At 44.9% G+C, this 20942-nt stretch overlaps 1 protein-coding gene across 1 annotated transcript; it reads right to left on the reverse strand.

Moving 5' to 3' along the window:
- Positions 1 to 669: 669 nt before the first annotated feature.
- Positions 670 to 20007, reverse strand: BCO2 (beta-carotene oxygenase 2). The gene is made up of 12 exons (XM_054998637.1): positions 19867 to 20007; positions 15529 to 15730; positions 14162 to 14373; positions 12608 to 12723; positions 11773 to 11875; positions 9341 to 9472; positions 8474 to 8634; positions 6098 to 6265; positions 3162 to 3299; positions 2147 to 2329; positions 1682 to 1792; positions 670 to 1401 (listed from the first exon to the last, which is right to left on the reverse strand). The coding sequence occupies exons 1-12, from the start codon at positions 20000 to 20002 to the stop codon at positions 1288 to 1290; spliced, it is 1776 nt and encodes a 591-aa protein (XP_054854612.1). The 5' UTR covers positions 20003 to 20007; the 3' UTR covers positions 670 to 1287.
- Positions 20008 to 20942: the final 935 nt, after the last annotated feature.

A 20942-nucleotide genomic window follows, 5' to 3' on the forward strand; every position in this document is an offset into this window, starting at 1 on the left:
GGACTCATATTGCTGACAGTTTACTAACTTTACTCTGGTTGTTTCCACACTGAGCTTTTGCTCAACATTACACCCCAGTTTGCAGAAGGAGGATTCTACATAACATCTCCTTCTTTGGGAAGGACTCTACACAACATCATTGGGCTGTTATCCACATTTCAGGTGTTCTCCAGGTTCCTTTCACCCCCCCCCCCACCTGCTTTGATATGATCTTTGGTATGATAGGAAGGGACAGATTTCCTCCCCATTTCCCCTTGGACCTGCAATCTGCCCCAGTTTTTGCCAGTTTTTTTTTAATTGGCAGTAAATATATTGCTAGAACATTCTAACACTACCGATTTCCTTTGGCAAAAAGTCCACCAGTGGCAGGAGGGTGGGTGGGATGGCAAATGTGAGGGGAAAATACAAGATATCACCATGAGGAGACCAGAATAGGGAGCCATCCCTTCATGGAAGCAGCTTCTCTCTTGCTTCTGAAGTAGAGAATGGCATTAGCAAAGGGGAAGGGGAGACAAAAATAATACAGTCTTGCTTGAATAGACTGGCAACCTATTTTGGGACACTTGCAACTGCGATTACACCAGTTACCTGACACGTGCACGGACTAGGGCTACAGGACATGTGTTCATAAGGGGTAAAATGGACATGGGCAGGAAGGAACAGACATGATTCTAGACACTTTGCATGACCTCGTGTAATTTGTCTCATCTAGTTTGGCTCTGAGTTACCTTCTCCTATTGTATGTTCAGGAAAGACAGGGGATAGCCTTTACATATGTCAGCTCTTGCAGGTGCTATTGGAAAACAGTGAGTGAGAAGAACTGTAACCATCCCCTTCTCCTACTAGATACACATTTTGCCCATCCTCTCCAAAAAAGAATTTTTAAGCATACTGATTGTTATTGCAAAGATTCTAAAAATCACAAAATGCCTTAACAACTTTGAGTGCATGGTGAAATCATAATAAGAGTAATTTAATACAAAAATCAAGAATAAAATGTTAAACTCCCCTCCCCTACTAAGGGAGATCTCTTGATTGGCTCTTTAAAGAGCTTTGTGTGTGGGCAATATTTATCATTCACTAAAATATCCTCATTGCAGTCATAAATGTATTCTCCTTCACAATACCTCCTTGGATCTGGGCAGTTCTCAAAACACGATGGGATAGGCAAGAAAATCAAGGCACACACTGAATTTTCCCAAGGCCACAGAAGGGAAGATGCTTGAGGTTCAAGGGGTTCAAGGAGTCCTTCCTTGCTGTTATGTGGCCACTCACAAACAATCCCTGTTAATTCTGGATAAACAGGCCATGAAAACCATAGGGGACCTGGACTGGAACTTCCGCTCGGCCCAGTTCAGTGAACTTCTCAGCATCGAGAATGAGCAGGAAAGTGCCTTGATTCTGAAACAAGAAGGATAAGGGGGGGAATCAAATGACAGATACTGTCTCACCCCAAATACTCAGTTGCTGGGCATTTCTTCCACGCATAGTGTGTCAAATTGGAAAGACTCAAAGGAAAGGAGAAAGGCAGGAGCATGTGGTAAATATTCAGAGTTATAGCACGGCAAACCTCAACCCTGTGTACCTTGATATACACAATGGTGTTCACTAGAGGGCACAATACAACAAGCTATTCGTATCCAAACCGAGGCCATTTTATAAGCAGTGAAAAGGAAACTACCTCCTTGGGTGTGATCACTACAGACAGGATGACTCCGCTGTCTTCTGCAGTAGCGTTAGGATTTGGTACAAATACTGGTTCAGAAGGATATGTTCCTTTCTCTTGCCAAATCTAGCAGGCAAAAACAAGGGATCAAAACAGGCCTTTGATGCAGCTTTTCAGAGACAGTTCTCTACCCAGCCCTCCACCAGGGTTGCCAACCTCTAGGCGGGCCTGGAGTTCTTCTGGAATTATACCTGGTCTCTAGACTACAGAGATCAGTTCCCCTGGAAGAATGGCTGCTTCAGAAGTTAGGCTTTGTGACATCATATCCCTGCTGAGCTCCCTCCCCAAACATCACCCCCCCCCCCCAAATCTCTAGCAATTTCCAAAGCTGGAATGGGCAACCATATCTCCCATTCACGCACCGCCAGTATCTGAGATTATATTTCATCCAGGCCACAGAGCAGCCCCATACGTTCTCACCTTCATCTCCTTGGTGGTTGTGTCGATCTTAATCAACGAGTCTCCAACCATATGACCAAAGCCACAGCCATAAAAGAAACGGTATTTCTTCCCGTTGCAACGAGCATAATTAATCTGAGGGAATTCCAGGCCTCCTGCTTCCTCAAGGCTCTCATCATGTAGACTTTCATGTGTACACCAGATCTGAAAAAGGACTCAAACCATCATCTGAAAATGGCTTCAGTAGTCTTATGGTCCATCTTACGAAAAGGCGGTAGCAATTACTACTTTTAATGGGGGGAAATGAAAGACGTGGAGCAACCTTTCAGACTCAAACTTCCTTTCTAACAAGGCAAAGTGACCCCGTTCCACATTCCTAGTTTTGCAAGGGTCCTAAAAACAGATAGCAAACCCCAACCCACCCAAGAAAGTCCAGCAGAATATCAGGTTCTGAGCTAGAATGACAGAATTTAGGCAAGTCTGTTTATTTTATATGTGGTGATGAATGATTACAAGCTTAAGAGGAATTCATGGAGGAAAGGTTAAACAGTGGCTGCTGACTGACCACAACATCTAAACAGAACTGTATCTGAAGAAGTGGGCTCTAGCCACAAAACTCATGCTGGAATCACATCTTGATAATCTTTAAGATGCTATTGGACTCCTGTTTAGTTTTCCATAACCATTTACTGGAGAGGGGGGCAAACAACAAGGGGAACCGTTTCTTCTGTGTCACCCACTTGTGAGTTTTCAGAGGCATCTAGCTGGGCAATTTTAGAAATAAGGCTGGCCTAGGGATGGATTTGGTCTGATTCAGTTCACGTTCTAGTTTAATTTGCACTCAACTTTGAACCTAATATCTGTATCTTCTTTGCCAAGGAGTAGTCCAGTAGCAGAAATACAATGTGGGGTAAAGCACAATGTAGGGCAAAGTTGAAGGCCATGACACAGGGGTGAGATTAGCCATCTATGGAAATGCCAAACAAAATTCCAGCACAGCTCAGAAACCCCCATTTGGGTAAAAGGCTATCCATACCTTCCCATCAGCTTCTTTCACAGCTCTTGCTGATGTGTAGGATAAAGAGCTGAGATTCTGTCCAGTGGGGCTACTGGAATCCACGTGGATGGGAAGAACAAAGCGCCATGGAAGTGGCCGCGCTACTGAGTTATAAACCTGCCAAGGAGACAGAAAGGTGAGGCAAAAGGCAATGATGAACTCCGTTCCCTGAAGACAGGAAACAGGAATCATCAGCTAGGGAGACAAGACAGTTGGCTCTTCTTCCTAGCCTTGCTTTCTTCCCATATAGAATTCTACTCGTCTCGAGCTCAGACACAGGTGTCCCACCAATGGCTGCTATATGGGCCATCCATGGGGCTGGTAGGGTTGGTGTTTGGAGCAAGCTGGAGAAGGGGTGTCTCTCCATGAGATCCTTTCAGCAAGAAATTCACAGAGTTCGAAAGCACCAACGACTCCAACTGTTACTTCTCCAGTACATGAAACAGGGCTCAGTTGTGTCACTGACCTACCCTCTGTGGCCTAATCCTTCTACTCCCCATTCATCCTCCTCCATTTCCAGTATATCACCACCTTTAAAGCCTGCCCCAACCAAGGGCTCTGCCTACTCCCTGCCTCACAATCAGCAGGGAACCTCCAGCCCAAAGGAACTTCCCAGGTGTGATTCACCCAACCAGATGTTCTGGGGAACACCTTATTTCCTACCGCCTCTCGAAGTGTGCCCAGGTGCGGTTGCCCCAAGGACAAAGGTGGGCTCTTCCCAGCCCCCGCTCCCTGTTAGCCTGGGAAAGCCCCTGCCCTGACTGAGTTCAGTCACAATAGGAATAACTGTTCTTGCATCTAACTGAAATGTTGTAAAAGTGCTCCCTGTTGTGAAAGGAAAAAGAGCAAAGAAAGCACAGCAAATGCAAAGAATTTTAATCTCATTAACAGGGCATATATGTCAGTCATAGTATCAAAGGTTTAAGCTGCAGGAAATGTTGAAGCATCAATAGCACTTCAGTTCTCTTTTGAATGAATATAGACTAGCTGTCAGTTACAGCTGCAATTTGCTTTGAGCACTGAACAGACTGGAACGTAGCCTATGCTCTCCTCATCTCTGCTGCGCCCCCCCCCCCGCCAACTGTGCCTTCTGCTGCTGAACACCACCCACTAAACACCACCCTCGCCACATCTCTCTATTTGCAAGTCTCCAACAATCCATTGTCATGTTATCTTTATAGAGATCATTTTAGGTTCTCATTTTATGCCCAGTCTAACAGGTGCAACAAACAAGGGAGCTGCTTCCGCATCATAAAGCCCTTTCCACCCCTCTGAGAAAATTTCAACATCTTGTCTGGCACATGAGTGCAGAAAATGCTATGCAGTGCAGTAGCTTTAAGAAAAGAACTGTCCGAGGGGTGGCGGTGCCACGCCCTCGGACTCCGCGACCCCCACCCCCTCCCTCGCCCCCGCCGGCGACGAGACCTACCTGCGGCCCCTGGAGACGGCCGGGAGATGCGCCGGGAGGAACACCGGCGCGGCCACGGGAACGCCGCCCAGACGAGGAGGCCCCTTCAACCCCCCGGCGGAGCTGACGGCCGCGGCCGCCGACCCGCCGAGGCCAGGAGCCCGGCGCCGAGCAGCAAGCGGCCGCGGAGGGGGAAGGCCGTCCTCTCGGCCGCAGCCGCAACCCCGGCAACCAGGGCCCGCGCCGGCGGGGCGCCGCGGCCATGGGCGAGGCCGAGAGCGGCCGCCCAGGAAGCCGGGCCGCGGCGGGACGCCCGCGCCGGCGCAGAGCTCGAAGGGGAACCACAACCCCCAGCAGGCCAAGGGAGGGGGCGGGAGCAGCCAGCAGAGGGACAGCCCGGGCAGCCATCCAGCAAGGCCAGCTAGAGGGGGAGGAGGAGACAGGGGGCAGGACAGAGGGAAGGAAGGGAGGGAGCAGGGACAAGACAGCCAATGGGGCCGGGGCGGATGGGGCAGCAGGATGTGGCCACGCCTGGCCCAGGTGGTGGGAATGGCACTGGGGGCGGGCACTGGAGGGGAAGGGTGGGGTTGGTCATAAGGGGCAGAGGTATTTAGGGAGGTGAGCCCCGAGGCCGAGGAGGAGAGAGTCGCATGTGACTGGGCCAGTTCATCCTGCTGTTGGAAGGTTGACTGGTCGGGTGGAGCTAATTGCTGGCTGGCAACGCCAGACCAGACGGTGGCCGCCCATCTGAGGCCTTGAGGGGGACTCGCCCAGGGGCCAAGCCGGCCCTCACCCGGGGAAACTTCCCCCACACCCACTGACAGGGACTCAGCACGGACCCGCCGGGGGCGTCCCGCGCCGACCCGCCGCCACCCCCGCCACAAGGGGGCGCCCACACACCTGACAAGAACAAACGGAAGTGGGCAGGAATGACGCGTGTTCCTTTGTCTTTGAGTCTCTCTACACAAGAGACATCTGACACGTGAAGAACATGAGTCGGGAGATGCAATGTTAGTCGGGAAGGGTAGTTTTAAAAGATAGAGGCAGCGGCAAGGCAAAGGCTTTGCTATACACTGGAGCTGTGTGAAGGAGCTGTGAAATGTCAGAAGGGAAACTTCAGCCCATATAACCTCTCCAGGTCCAAGCCCAGCTCTGGAAGTCAGCTCCAGTCCATTTCCATTCCTCACTGCCCTGAGGTTGTGATCCCACACAGTTTTAGACTGGAGAGGTGAAACTGAAAGAGACTTCAAGGAGGCGAAGATGAAATTCACAAACCCTCTGAGGAGTGATCTCTGCCAGCACTGTCTTTTTAAACTATGCTCCCTGGTTAACATTGCATCTCCCTACACTTGACAGACATGCATCAAGGTATCCGGTGTAGAGAGACTCTTTGTTCATTCTTGTGTATGGACAAGAGAGTGCTTGAAAATGAACACCCAGAGAGGATCAATGAAGCCCTATGTCCTTTAACCAGGCCTTGTACTCAACAGCGTCCTTAGAGTTTTACCTGGTCCAGGGCTTCCCCTGCCTTGCGGAGGTTCTGCAGTCGGAAAATGTCGATGGCTCTCCCGTCATCTTGACAGCAGAGATCAAGGACAACGCAGCCTTGATCTTCAAAGGCATTGATTTGATGGAAAGACATGAGGGGCTTGCTATAGTACCGCATGGGCAACACCTGTGCAAAGAACACACAAGACACGCAAGCCATTCCTTGCCTGTGAATCTCAGCATCTCAGTACCAGCAAGAGAACATCCCATCTGGAAATCTTGAAACAACACAGTGTTGCCTGAAACAATTCCTATACGTGGGAAGAGCCTGGAAGTCCACAGCCCCTCCTCTTCCACAGTCTTGATTACAGCTAAATCGCTTCCACGATCTTGCTCATATAGACCCCAAGATTGTAACACTCTCTCAACCATTAGGCAATTCTGCTACTGTATCCAAATAATTTAGAAGCTCAGGCTGGGCCACTCGCTTCCACACCAAGGAAATCCCAGAACCCAGAGAGGCTCAGGTGGGACGGTAACTGATCCTTCAGCTTGCCAAGCCCCAGCACTTTACAATTTGAACCACAAAGCCAGAGACACTACAAAAGGCAGAAAGGATTTCTAGCCTAAGCAGCCCAACAAAACCATAAGGCGGGGCAGGCAACGGGCTGGTGGTAGCGCACAAGGCCAGCAGATCTGGGCACCCCACCACACATTGCCGTCTGGACCAGGCACACGCCAAACCACCCCCACCCCACCTCCTGGCCCCCTGGGTGCACGCCAGGTGTCCATCAGCCAGCTGGCATGGGCGAGTGGACATGTCCAGAACCACAAGCTGACTAGGCACCCCAAGCTGCCCGCCAGCTCAGCAAGCTGGGCAGTGGCGCTGGAGCATTACAGGGCCTTGGTGCCCCACCACCACCACCCTAAGCAATTGCCCAGGGCTGTCCCCACATATGGGCTGCAATCTCCATTCCAGGCATGACTTGACTGAACCTCACTACATGAGACCTAGGGTGTTATGATCTTCACTTTCTTTAGGGTGGATTTTGCTTTAGTCTTTCCCTTCACACCCTCTGGGTAGTTAGCTGCCACCAGGAATATTAAATTCCAATATATTTTATTTAATGGTTGTTGTGGGTTTTCCAGGCTGTATTGCCGTGGTCTTGGCATTGTAGTTCCTGACGTTTCGCCAGCAGCTGTGGCTGGCATCCAGCCACAGCTGCCAGCCACAGCTGCTGGCGAAACATCAGGAACTACAATGCCAAGACCACGGCAATACAGCCTGGAAAACCCACAACAACCATCGTTCTCCGGCCGTGAAAGCCTTCGACAATACATATTTTATTTAAGTTTTCCCTTTGGTAACGTGTTTATGCGTCAGGCTCCTTCGTGGTTCTATGTGGCCCTGAGGATAGGAATGGGAGATAACAATGACTGCTACTCTGGGATATAACAAAACAAAATAAAAGTTTATTTTTTAAGAAGCGTATTGGTTACATAAAAGTAGTTCTTAGTTCTTCTAGTTGCTTCATCCAAACTCATTCACACAGATCTCTTGTAAGGCTTCACACACAGTTAGCCTCTTTCTCTAGGCTCTATATTTCTCTCACAGAGAACTCCTCAGACAGCACACAGCTAGCCTGTTTTCTTTTCACTCTCAATTCTTTCTCTCTCAGGGCCAAGCTACAAGTGACGAATGACACTTGAACTGCAAGTGGATTGAGTGGAGTGCAAGTGAACAGGGAGAAATACACTTGCCGTTCAAGTGTCATTCGTCACTTGTAGCTTGGCCCTCAGGCACACACACAGTTTGCCTGCTTCAAATAGAATGAATATATAGTCTCACAGACACACTCAGTTCAGGCTTCCACTCAGGTTGCCTTTCCCTCACAAATACATGAACACCCTCAGGCTGCACACAGCTCGCTTCTCTTGCCCTAACTGAATCTTTTCCTCTCCCTCAGTAACTGAAAACTGCCTTCACTCTGCCCACTCTCTGTCATCCACCAATCATATCACTCACTCATCTCTCTCTTTCACCCCCCACTCTTCACCTATCTCACCAAACATTTAAAGACACATGCACCCATTTCTTGAAATCATTACATAGGGGGATACCTCAGGCTTGATAAAATCCTGGTTTGGAGACTGCTCTTCAACTTACCAAAGTGTGGACAGATCTAGCCCAGACTGAGCTGAAGCCTGCCTCTCCCTGCTCGACCTAATGCCTCATTGGATATTGGACCGTGCATATGTGTGATCACGCCGCTGGCTCTTGAGCTCTCATGAGGTTTCTTGGAAATCCATACAAGAGCCTGCTTTCCGCTCTGCCTGCTTTCCATTCACCCTGCCTGTAGCCCATTGCAATGCCAGACTCAGCCCTGGCACCTACCTGCCCAGTGAGCTTGTTCACCACGTGGAAGCGGGTCTTGTGCTCAGGCTCCCAGCTGATCGCCTCCAAAAAGGACTTCCCAAGACTCTTGGCTGTGATTAACTTCCACAGGTTTATTTTGAGGGGCAGCTCAATGAAGATCACATAGTTTTCACTCATTCCTTGAAGCAAAAAATGGCATGGCTGATAGGAAAGCTCCATCCCAATTGCACTTCTGAGCACTGGTACCTCTCCTTCTGCCGTAACTACTTAATTGTGCTCCTCGGACGACACACCACTAACTTTCCTCCCGTGGGCAAAACCATTCCTTGCCGTACATTTTCAAATGATCCAACAGCACTTATACAATGCTTAGAATAAAGTAAATTTTACTCAGAGCATTAATTCCGTTATTTCTGGGGAACTTCTCAGTATACATAGAGCTTTATACAGGAATTGTCCTACACCTCCCGATCAAAGGTCCATTAATGCCAGCACTGATTCCAGAGACACTTGGAGGCCCATAAACAAGGCACACAGATGACAGCCATCTCTCACTGTTGGTCCCCAAGAACTGATATTCCGAGGTACCATATTGTGCCTCTGAATGCAGAGTTTCCATCAAGCCATCATATCTAGCAACTGTTGATGGACTAATCCTCCATTCTAATCCTTGTTCAAACAATGTGTGCTTATAGTCACCACATCTTGGCGCACTGAATCCCATGCACCAGCCATGTTCTTGGGGCTTTCCCCCGCAAACAGTCCAGCCTATGAAACCTATTGACTATGCTTCTATGTCACCCTATATGAAACAGAGATCTCCTATTCTTGCTATTATAAACTTCCTTGGTCCCTTATCTTTGATTATTGGAAGGATGCTCTCACCAAAACTGTGGTAATAGGAGGGCTTCATCTTATTTTGGGGCTGAATGGTGCACAGGATTTTTGCCCCCTGCAGGTTGGTGTCATCAGGGCTAGACTTCTGCGGGGGGATCTGAATGATGTTATAGTTTGAACCTGGACAGGAGAAAGTATATCTGTTAGGAACGATTCCGGCAATAGCTGCAGTCGAATTTGGGCGTTCGCCTATTGAGCTATTGGTGTGCTTAATGCCTTTGCTAACTGACACATGACTGAAGGCACTGTCATTTTCAACCTCTTGTTAGGGATTTAAATCTCTGATGCATTGCTATGACTATGGTCACAGCTCTAGCCTGGAGCTGCAACCCACTGCAGATTCCATAGGGCGGTAAACTAGAGACCAAAGGTGCAGCACAGCTCTGTTAAGGTGCGTATACAGGAACTGAACTATAAAGAATCAGGAAGATTCCCCCTGATGAAACTGCATGCAAAACAGAGTTGTACAATTATTAAAGATTCCTCTTCTTCTGTACCATTTGTCTCTTCATCTTTGTTTTGCCTTAGTGCACTCTGCCCCCCCCCCTTTTCTTCAGAGCACAGCTCGTGCCAAATTGCTGCAGAACTGTCCTTCGATCAAGTCTCTCTCATGAGCTACAAATTGCAGGTTCCCGGTAAACACGATCCTAGAGGAGGAGAATTCAAGTAAGAACATCCCAGAAAGGGATTGCTGTATGTGTATGCATGTGAATAATCACTACAGATTTCAAAACACTTGAAGATGCTGTGCTAACCCTCCACTTTGTATTGACGTTACTAATTTGAGACAAGAGCAGTTCTATGTCACAAATGCCACAGCCAGTATCAGCAGCACCTGCCAAACACTGTATGTCCGAATGGCGCTGCCCAAAGGCATTCTTTTCCATGACACTAGAAATAAAATCAAGAATGCAAAAGGTGTCTAAACAAAAGCACATATCCTCATATTGACTTGGAAGAAATCAAACCTATGAATTTCACAGATTTCCTTGGCTCCCTGCATCTGTGAGGGATCAATGCTTGTTGAACAAACTTGCCTTTGTATGAATGGCAATCAGCTATACTAAACACAGGACATCCGATCCTCTAGAAAGTATCTATCTGGACACATTCTGAGTAACTGTGAAACAGCAGCAGCAGGACAAAACCTAGTCCCTGCAGAAAAGATTTTAGTAGTAAATGGAGGCCATGAGTTTTTGGGTGGGGAGTGGTAAACAGACTCTTACATTCTCTTATTTATTTATTTATTATTTATTTATTTTATTTTATTCGATTTATACCTTGCCCTCCCCACAAACAGGCTCAGGGCGGCTAACAACATTTAAAAAATACATTAAAATCACAAAAACATAAAATCAACAATAATTTTTAAAAAACCATTAAAATAGTCCAGGAGTAGGCTATTTAGACAAATATTGGGAGTCTGTATATGGGCATAGCAGATGGCCGAGGGCAGCCCCAGAAGAAGTGGTGGTCTTAGATGGAAGGAGGACACCCGCTGGCACTCAGCCGAAGGCCCAGCGGAACATCTCCGTTTTACAGGCCCTGTGAAACTGAAACTCTTAAGTTTGCCCCCAGTGTTTTCTGTGATGAGAATAACCAGACAACTTTGCCAGCAATTCATATGGCCTGTCAATGTGGGCGGAAGAGAAAGGGGCGGGAGCAGCAATAGTGAGAAGTCAGCAAATTCACAGAATTGCTGAATCCATGCAGGGCGTTAACAGTTTCTCTGGGGGCTGGGGAGCATTAGGATTTCTCATCATTGCAAGTTAGGAATCAGTAAACACTCCAAACTCTTTCTGTTTAAAAGATATTTCCCTCATCCACCCCAGTTTCTATATGAGGGTTCCTATCCCAGGGATTTTGTACACATTTTGTTCTTTCTTCCTTTGCACATACAAAAAAGTATGAAAACATTTTAATAAAAGGGGGGCTAAAGAGAGTTTGCTTTGTATGCAAGACTTCTCAGGTTCCATCCTCAGCATCTTTAATGAGGACCTCTGATCTCGAAGAGCTACTGCCACAGAGATAGAAGAGCCAAAGGTATGTCTCACTAGAACGCAATTTCATAGCTTCACATTCAGGGAATGTGAATGTATTTGTAATGAATGCAAAAGCTATGAATGTGAAGCTATGAAATTGTCTTCTAGAGAGGGTGTTTTTACACCCTCTCTCCTCCAAGCTTTCCATGTAAGACTATATCTTTACTGTTTCCAATGCTAGAATACTTCTGCTTCTATTCAGAGAACGCGGACAACTATTTACTTCCAAACACTTCATGGGCACAATCACAGAAATTAGTACACAATAAAGAATAAATCAGAGAATCTCAACCATGCCTACAAGCAGAAACAAAGGGATCCCAGGCAGGGATCAAGCAATTCAACTAGACCACATCTCTGTCAATCCGCTAGTCTCACCATGTTTCCCGTATGAATTGCCCATGTTGTATGCTGTTCCATCTGGCTCATAATGTGGGTGCGCAGTTGCTCCATTCACGGCAACATACTTTTTCCAGTCCACCTGCAAATGCAAAGACGTGAGTCTTTCCGAGAAGAAGTTCTTAAAATCTTCAAAATATTTTAGCCTTTTGGCTAGTAGATTAACATTAGAAAAGAGCAAGAGTCCAGCAGCACCTATAAGAGTAACAAAATTTGGGGTAGGTTATGAGCTATCATGAGTCATAGCTCACTTCTGCAGAGGTGCTACTGGACTCTTGCTTTTTTCTACTGCTACAGACAAACACGGCAACTCATCTTGATCTATCTCCATGGAAGATTAACATTAATTAATAATCAATAATAATTGGTTAATGGATAGATGCAGTACCTGCTGCATTCATTTTCTACTTGCAATGATTTTTTTCTTAAAATTTGGGTGTGCACTTAAAAAAATACTGTTCCTTACCTGCAAACTGAAGTGGCAAAGTATATTCTACCACCTTATTTCCCTATCATTCCACTGCAGCCTCAACTCCAAACTGAATTCATTCCAAGGTGGCATATCCTTCAATACAAATTACTTTCAACATATGCTGAACTTACCCCGAAGAACTGTGGACATCAGTGTGGAAATGCCGTGACCCATCACCCCCCTCCATCTTCTGAGACCCTAATCCTGCTGCTGGTATTTTATTTATTTATTTGTTTTATCACGTTTCTAGACCACCTTCCCCGTCAGACGGGCTCAGGGCAGTTTAACAACAGCTTAAAACAGTAAAATCATTATATCAAAGGGGTATCCCAACCCCTTTACCTTCTCCTTGGATTCTAGGGTTTCCACATCCACTTTGTGCATGAAGTCTGTCTCTGTGCTGACATAATAGTCCCTTTTGTAGACCACATAGTTCACATTGCAGTTGTCAGTTATTTCTGGAACAAAAGTCCTGGCTTAGTTTGTAAGTGTGGTATGAAACACCTGGGGCTCATTGAAATGGCATGGCCTTTAGGGGGGACTAGTGAATTGACAGAAATGTGGTCTAAAGAAGCCTATCCCCTTGGTGAATTCACTGGTGCCTCGAGAACTGAGGAGGAAAGAGGTGGAGGGGGGACCTCCCTAGGAGCTGAGAGAGGGCATGGGAAGAAGAATTCCTTATGCCATATTTTGCTCTGGGCCAGTAAATGTATTCCCACTCTTGGTTCATTGCATAAGTTTAATGTCGACATGGCAAAGGTTGATTTCCATGCAATCAAATCACTGATGTAGAGAACTATCAGACTGATTTCGAAGAATATAAGACAGCTCCTTCATTTGGATTATTAGACACTATGGGCATACAGAATTAAAAAGGCATGGGGGGGAGAGATCAAGTAAGTATTTGATGAGATCCCTTTGGCCAGTGAAAAGCACTGGCAGATAGTGAAGACAGCGAAGTTCAGTGATGGTTTGATGGAGGTCCACGGCATTCTTTAGCAGAGCATGTAATTGTGTTGATGGCCAGTCCTTGGACTTCTAATACTTGATCACTTAGAGCTAAGCTACAAAAAATGAATTACACAGGAGGAGCACGTGAAGGGAGTCACAATGTTAGCCAGGAAGCTGAGTTTTAAAAGAGATCAGAAGGCTCTGTCAATTTCTCCTCTCTATGGTGCCTGGGAGATTGCTCCTCAGAGGGTTTGTTAATTTCCTCTTGACCTCTAGAAGGCTCTGTCAGTTTTGCCTCCCCTTCTAGGAGGTGAAGAGGAAATTAACAAACCCTCTGAGGAGCAATCTCCCTGGCACCATAGAGAGGAGAAATTGACAGAGCCATCTGATCTCTTTTAAAACTCAGCTTCCTGGCTAACATTGTGACTCCCTTCACGTGCTTCTCCTCGTGTAATCCATTTTTTGTAGCTTGGCTCTCAGCCACTCTTGCATCCCTTGCACTGCAATTCTAAGAACATTTTCCTGGAAGGAGGTGCAATTGAAGAGATTGAAGTAGGACTCTTTCTGAGTGGGCCTGCTTACAATTGCTTTCTCAATTGGTTCCCCCTTTTTGTTTTCCTTTTCTGCAACTCAAGAGGCATAAACTGCTTTAAGCAAGCTTTCCAGTCGGGCATGAAAATTACAGGGGATGGCGCTCAAGGACGGACAGTGAAAGTACGCTTCAGCTGAGCCCAAGTTTGTACTGCTCACCCTCTGCAACAGGCTTCAGCTGAGCCCATGTTTGTACTGAATCCTGCTCACCCTCTGCAACAGGCACACTGTAAAAAACCTCAACACAAAAGCAAAATGTTGCTCCACAATTTTGTTTAGAATTTCTGAATGGACAACAACCACCTCAGCAACAACAAGAAGATGTGATAGAGCTGATCTAAGAAAGAGACTTACGTAATTGTTCAAACCGTGACATGAAGCGCTCAAAAATGCTCTTGCAAGGGTCTGGCATAGCCAGGGTTCCAAACTCAGAGGCCGTGATCCGGTTGTTCTGGCTGTTAGACATATAGGACTCACTCCTTAGGAACTTGCTTCGGTATTTCACGGCCCCATTTTCAATCGTGAACTGATGGAGCAGGGCAGCACCATCAAACCAATGGTTGTAGCTACCATCAGAGAAAAGAAACACCGTCAAAGGAGAAGAAAGGTACATGGGGTGTTGCATTACACGGTCCATTTTAAAGGCCGTGTTGGGCTCCATTTCATTGTTTTATGCATCCAAATCCAGAACTTTATGCATTCAAGTACACTGGTGGAACTGATCACAAATCAGGACAACTGCACATGGACTTTGCAGGATGAGGACCACACAAAAAAATATCTGCACATGGATCAAAGTATGACCAAGATCAAGAACCTACTGCTTTCTAGGGATGGACTCTGGTAAGCAAACACAGGTCTGTTCTCCAGATTTGAGGGAATTGTTTAATAGTTTTCCGTCAAAGTTCACATACTGGGAGGAGTGGGAGGGAAATCAATTCTATTGGATAAAAATCTACAAGTTTTTTCTCATTTTTAAACATTGGGAACACCTCTTCCTTGTAAATCTCACATTTTAAAAAAAGTCTTTCTAAAAGAGAAAAGCAATGCTTATCATTAAAGGTATCAGTCAGCAGGGCATTGGTGTGTCTTTTTCATTCGCAGCTAAGCAGATCAGATAGAAAGAATGGGCCACATCTCAACCTTAGCAATAGTCCCAGTTCAGAGGACTGAAGTAACCAAAGGGCTAGTAACTTGCATGGATAGCCTCACCCATAGACAGCTATGGTCACTGAGTCTCTCTACACGAGACATCTGACACGTGAAGAACACGTGCCGGGAGATGCAATGTTAGCCGGGAAGGGTAGTTTAAAAAGACAGGGCCAGCAGCAGGCAAAGGCTTTGCTATACACTGGAACTGTGTGAAGGGGCTGTGAAATGCCAGAAGGGAAACTTCAGCCTATGATAACCTCTCCGGGTCCAAGCCCAGCTCTGGAAGGCAGCTCCAGCCCATTTCCACTCCTCGCTGCCCTCTGTTTGCGATCCCACACAGTGGGAGAGGTGAAATTGACAGAGCCTTCAGGGAGGCGAAAATGAAATTAACAAACCCTCTGAGGAGCAATCTCTGCCGGCACTGTCTTTTTAAACTATGCTCCCTGGTTAACATTGCATCTCCCTACACTTGACAAACACGCATCAAGATATCTGGTATAGAGACACTCATTACCTAAGAGTGTAATGAACAAACAACAGAGAATCCAACAACTCAAAGCAGGCCTTACTTATCTTTTCCAAAGTCAAATTTCCCTGGCCCATTCCTCAGCAGTTTTCCTTTGAGCCACGGGGGGATGCACCCTTTGATGCATGTGGGGATTTGCTGGGGTGTCTCCTCCACACTGGCAAACAATGGTGCGATACATTCCAAACCTTTCCGTCTGCTGAAGGTGACCTGCTGCTTCTGACTGCCTGGAAGGCTGTTCAAAACTGTGGAAACAAAGTGAGAGATTATTCAACAGGAAGAGAATGATATCGATCCCCCTGTGTACAATATAAGCCTGGTGCGTCTCATGTTAAGATTGTGCTGCCACTTCAACACAGCTGCACATGGCTAAGACCATTTCAAAGAATGGACAAAAAAGAACAGCGTCCCTAAACTGAAAACACTGGAGATGAGGGATAAATGAGAAGCTGAATATCTAGCTTCCTAATTGGACTGCACTGCTAAAATATTGTAAGGACCACAGAGTGCCTGCACTATCTAATCACCCCTTAAAGACTGCATGTAATAAATAGGTTGTCTGAATCCATTTGTCATGAGAACAAATTACAACTTCGCTGTTGTGTTAGAAAGGTGCAAACACTGTCTTGTCCTCTGTGTTGTTTTTATTGCCATGAAATAGATTGTTCCAAGGATCTTGAGTCTGATAAATGTATTTGTAACACTGTCATTTTATTTACTTACTAAAATATTTACATCCACTTTTCAGTCTTGGGTGGGGTGGGAATCTGACGAAGAGAGCTGTGGCTCTCAAAAGCTTACGCTACAATAAAGTTGGTTAGTCTTAAAGGTGCTACTGGACTCTTTACTATTTTACATTATTATAATAAGCTAAAATATATTGAACCACCAGAAATAAAAACATTTTTAAAACAGTTTAACCCGTTCCTTTCAGAACAGCAAATATCAGAAGAAGCAAGATACAATGAACTACCAGGGGATCAAAAACAGGAAAGCAACAAATTAATCAGAACTAAAAGCCTTTTCAAAAGCACTGTGTAATGATTTTAAATAAGTTAGCCAGGAAGCCAGGTGGGGTCCCACACACACCCCACAACCCCCATCCCCCAGGTTGGGCTCCAGGGGACCTGGCAACCCTAGTTTCATGCATTCATGCAGCCTCATTCCATACAGCAACCGGTTGCAACCTGAAAAAACTTTCTTACCTCTGTAACAGTCCCACAGCCAGAAAGAAAGATTCTGCTTCCTCTACTTTACTCCATTTTTGCTTCAATCACATCACCCTCCCCTCTTGCCTACTGTAGTAAGCAAGATTCTCATTTGCCACACAGAAGACAGGGTGGCAGGAAGACAATTGAAAATGCAGTTGCATCATCTATCATTGTTATAGAGCTGTGAAAAACGCAAGAGTGATCTCCAGGTAACTCCGGCACCCCTAATTGTTTGCAGCAGCATCTGATGAACTAACTGGGGGAAGAAAAACCTTTTCCAAGCAATAATTACTAACCCAAAAAAGAGAGATGTTCCTACAACAGAAATTCCACCCCAGGCAACAATATCAAAATACAAATTTGTTTGCCTTTGTTCAGAATGCCCTTTCTGAGGGGCATTGAAGCACCTCTCTCTGCTAATGTTATGTTCATATCAATTATACCTGTAGCTATAAAGTTGTTGGTTTTATGATAAATGTTTGTTACCCTGAAAACTATAATATCTTGAGTGTTCTATTTTTAAAGCAATTCCATAATTACTTGCCAAGCCACAGGGGTACTGTCATTTATTGATTGAACCCCCCCCCTCCGATTCTCTAATTGGAAAAGATAATTTAGGAGAGGGATCTATGTAGCTGGGTTTCTGCCAGGTTACATACCCGCTAACAATTCTCTTGCACTTGACATTTATTGATGCTCTTTCATCATCTGGACACACAGAATGGAAGCTATGAAGACATTTCACCAGGACTTCAATGACTTTCAGCCCACCATGAACCTGAGCTTGGCTCAGTCCATGCAACAGGTTCTTTTTCTGGACACCACTGTACAAGTAACTACATGATGGACACACAAGCACCACCTCATACTGAAAAACCACTAACCGCTACACATATCTACATGCTTCTAGGTACCACTCTCAACAAACTATACAATCCATTACCTACAAGCAAGTACTACATCACAATGCATTTACTCCAATTCTGTTGACAGAGACTTACACCTGGAGGATTTACAAAATGGTATTTTTTGAGATTACAATAGCCACAAAGTGGTGTGAATAAACAGATTGACAAAGCCAGACTGTTGCCCAGAAATAGCCTGCTCCAGGGCACAGACGAAAGAAACACACTGCTCAAACCCATCCTTCATCAATGATCTAGAACCCATCCTGGAGAGCCAGTTTGGTGTAGAGGTTAAGAGAGCGAGATTCTAATCTGGAGAACTGCATTCGATTCCCCACTCCTCCGCTTGAAGCCAGCTGAGTGACCCTGGGTTAGTCGCAGCTCTTTCAGAGCTCTCTCAGCCCCACCCACCTCACAGGGTGATTGTTGTGGGGATAATAATAACACACTTTGTAAAATGCTCTGAGTGGGCATTGTCCTGAAAAGCGATATATAAATCGAATGTTATTATTAGTAGTATTAGTATAATATTTTTATCTTGTAGGCCTTAGGCTTTCCTTGCTTACAGGCAGTGTCTTAACAGTTCCTTACCAACAACAGACTACCTCAACCAACAGAGACACAAACCCAAGGCCCAGGCTCTGCAACAAAGATGGATGCCAACTTCGTCCCCAAATATACTCAAGCAATATTATTACCTATTAATATCAGCGATCTTGGACTCGTCCACTTGCTCTTCCACCAATTACACCAAATGACGTATACAATAGTGTAGTGGTTGGAGTATTAGAATAGTATCTGGGATACTCAGGTTCAAACCTCCACTCTACTATGGAAGCGTTACCTTGGGCCAGTCACTCACTCTCAGCCTAACCTACCTCACAGGGTTGTTGTGAGGATAAAATGGAGACACCAACGTAAACCTTTTTGGGTCCCCATTGGCAGGAAAGGTGGAGTATAAATAAAGTAAACAAACAAGCAAGCAAAGCTCTTCTGCTCTCTATGCAGGACAAACAAGCCTATGTGTATGCCAAGCTTTAAGCAAAACAAAAATGAAAAAAACATAGTGTTAGGAATAGATGGGTTCGTTTTTTTCCAGGTTCTGTACTCAGAGATCAAGCTGGCAAGAATACTGTGATCTTTCTAAATTAGAACTATGCACAATGGGCAGGCACACACACAGTGTCCTGAACGCTTGGGACTTTAAAACATTGCCACATTTCATCCACTCCCCAAATTTCTAGAGCATTATATATTTTTTGTTATTGTAGCTTAAGCTAGGAATGTAACCATGATTTGCATTTGTATTTGTATGTGTTTAACAAAGGCGGAGAAAGCCCGAACAATTTCCAGAACCCTTTAAATTTTCCCAGGATTCATCAAATATAGATCCATTCAACTACCATATTTCAACAGCAAGTATAAACAGAGAAACTTTTATTTTTGTAGCAGCGGTGATCCAGATGAACTAAAAGTTGAACTAACACATTTTCATCAAAAGAGGGAAAAGTAAACAACAAAACAAAAAGAAGCTTGAAAGAATATCCTTTTGGATTAGTGTTGTGATTTTAATTTTTTCACATCAAAATAAATCAACACACAATTCATTTGGGCCAGCTCTCATTCAAAAAAGGGGGAAAAATGATACCGATATCAATGTAGAACAAAGCAGAGCAATATGCGGAGAAAAAACAGATATTGCTCAAGGCGTTTGTTCTAGCCAAGCTTGCAGTCAAAGTGCTATTGAATACTTATATAACAGCACTAAAGCATGCTCTGACCAACTAAACTATATTCACTCTTTGCTTGAATAATTCATTTGATTGAGAAGCATGCTCCCCAGGTCTGTTCATTTAAGCACAGTCCCTACATAAGACAACTTTAGAAGCCTTTGGAGTCCAGCCCACTTGATTTCAAAGAGAAACGTCTAGTAACTAATCATTCAACTTGTGATTTTCTGATTTGTTAGCAATAGTAGAAAAAGATTTAGCAGGTACTCTCCATGGTTTGAACAACTGCCTCAGAAAGCCTCTCAGAGGTCAGCCAGCAACCTAGCTGCAAAGAAAGCTGTTTGCCGATGACCTCCCAGCCCCAAGTCTACATTCTCTGTCAGAGAATCCAACCTAATCAGACTGTTCTTGTTTGTGTAATCTGGGCAACACAACAGACACCTATGCGTCTAGTCCATTCAGTCTCAGATTATTTTTTTAAATGCTATATCCAACAATACCCCCTTTGTAGAAAACTAAGGGGAAAAAATCTTACCTGGGATGTACTGGATCAAAAACCAAAGGAAATCAGCCACATTCTTAATTAGAAGGCTGGTGAACGAAGCAATGTAGGAAAGCATCTGTATGGTGCTATGCTCAAATAATGAAGCAGAGTCTAAAGTATCCTGCATGAACGGTCTCTGCCCAAGATGGCAGAGTTCATCTGACACCAGTGGGAAAACAGAATAGAGCTGGCTGAATGCCACATTTCAGAATAAAAGCCTTTTTATTTGCCTGAAAATGTGTAACAGGGATGGGCTGGCATGGAACTGGTGGTACCAGAGTCTTCTGCATAAGTATGCATAAGTATCTCTGCACTAGGAAGTGAGTTTATCTAAATAAATAAATCAGGGAAAGAAATGTGTTCAGTTTGTCCCCTTCATATTTTCTTCCTTTTCATACATTGCAATCCTAAACATAATCAATAGGCTTAAAAGGGTGTAATTCTGTTTAGGGCTGCACTGTTTGTATCTAGTATATATTTGAACACTTTCCTAACACACTATAAATACAATCCAAAATACTGAATTTCATCATGAGCTTTTTCTACCAATCAACATTTTCAAAAATGAAATTAATGCGAGTTGTGTCAAAACAGTAACATTTTCATCCAGTGATGATATGTGATGAAATAAATAATGAAATTGTTGTAGGGATAATAACAACACACTTTGTAAACTGCTCAGGGTGGGCATTATGTTGTCCTGAACGGTGGTATATAAATCTACTGTTATTTATTTTGTTTTATTTATGTCATTTATAGTCTGCTTTTCTCACTGAGACTCAAGGTGGATTACACAGTGTGAGATTAGTACAGTCAGTATCAAGGACAATTTCATAAACAATGCCGTAGGGTAAATAAACACAATTTTACCAAGAATCCAATACAGAGTTGAAGATATGCTGAAACAAAACATAATGTTATTACTACATTATATGTTTCTTATCTGCAAATTTCCTTCTATTTCTAATCAGTGTAAGAAGTCCAGACACATCTGTGGCCTCTGTGTAGCCAATAAAAGGATAGTCTTCAAAGAAAACTAGGCTACAGGCTAAATCAGGGAGAAACAG

This window comes from Eublepharis macularius, chromosome 14 (assembly GCF_028583425.1).
Source record: "Eublepharis macularius isolate TG4126 chromosome 14, MPM_Emac_v1.0, whole genome shotgun sequence".
NCBI classification, from domain to species: Eukaryota; Metazoa; Chordata; class Lepidosauria; order Squamata; family Eublepharidae; genus Eublepharis; species Eublepharis macularius.

Coding starts and splice junctions, on each gene's coding strand:
- BCO2 (XM_054998637.1), bottom strand. CDS start 20,002: ATGCAGGATACTTTAGACTCTGCTTCATTATTTGAGCATAGCACCATA. Junction 8,635..9,340: donor CTCCTATTACCACAGTTTTG/GTGAGAGCATCC, acceptor TTTTGCTTCAAG/GAATGAGTGAAAACTATGTG. Junction 6,266..8,473: donor TGAACAAGCTCACTGGGCAG/GTAGGTGCCAGG, acceptor TTCTTTGCACAG/GTGTTGCCCATGCGGTACTA.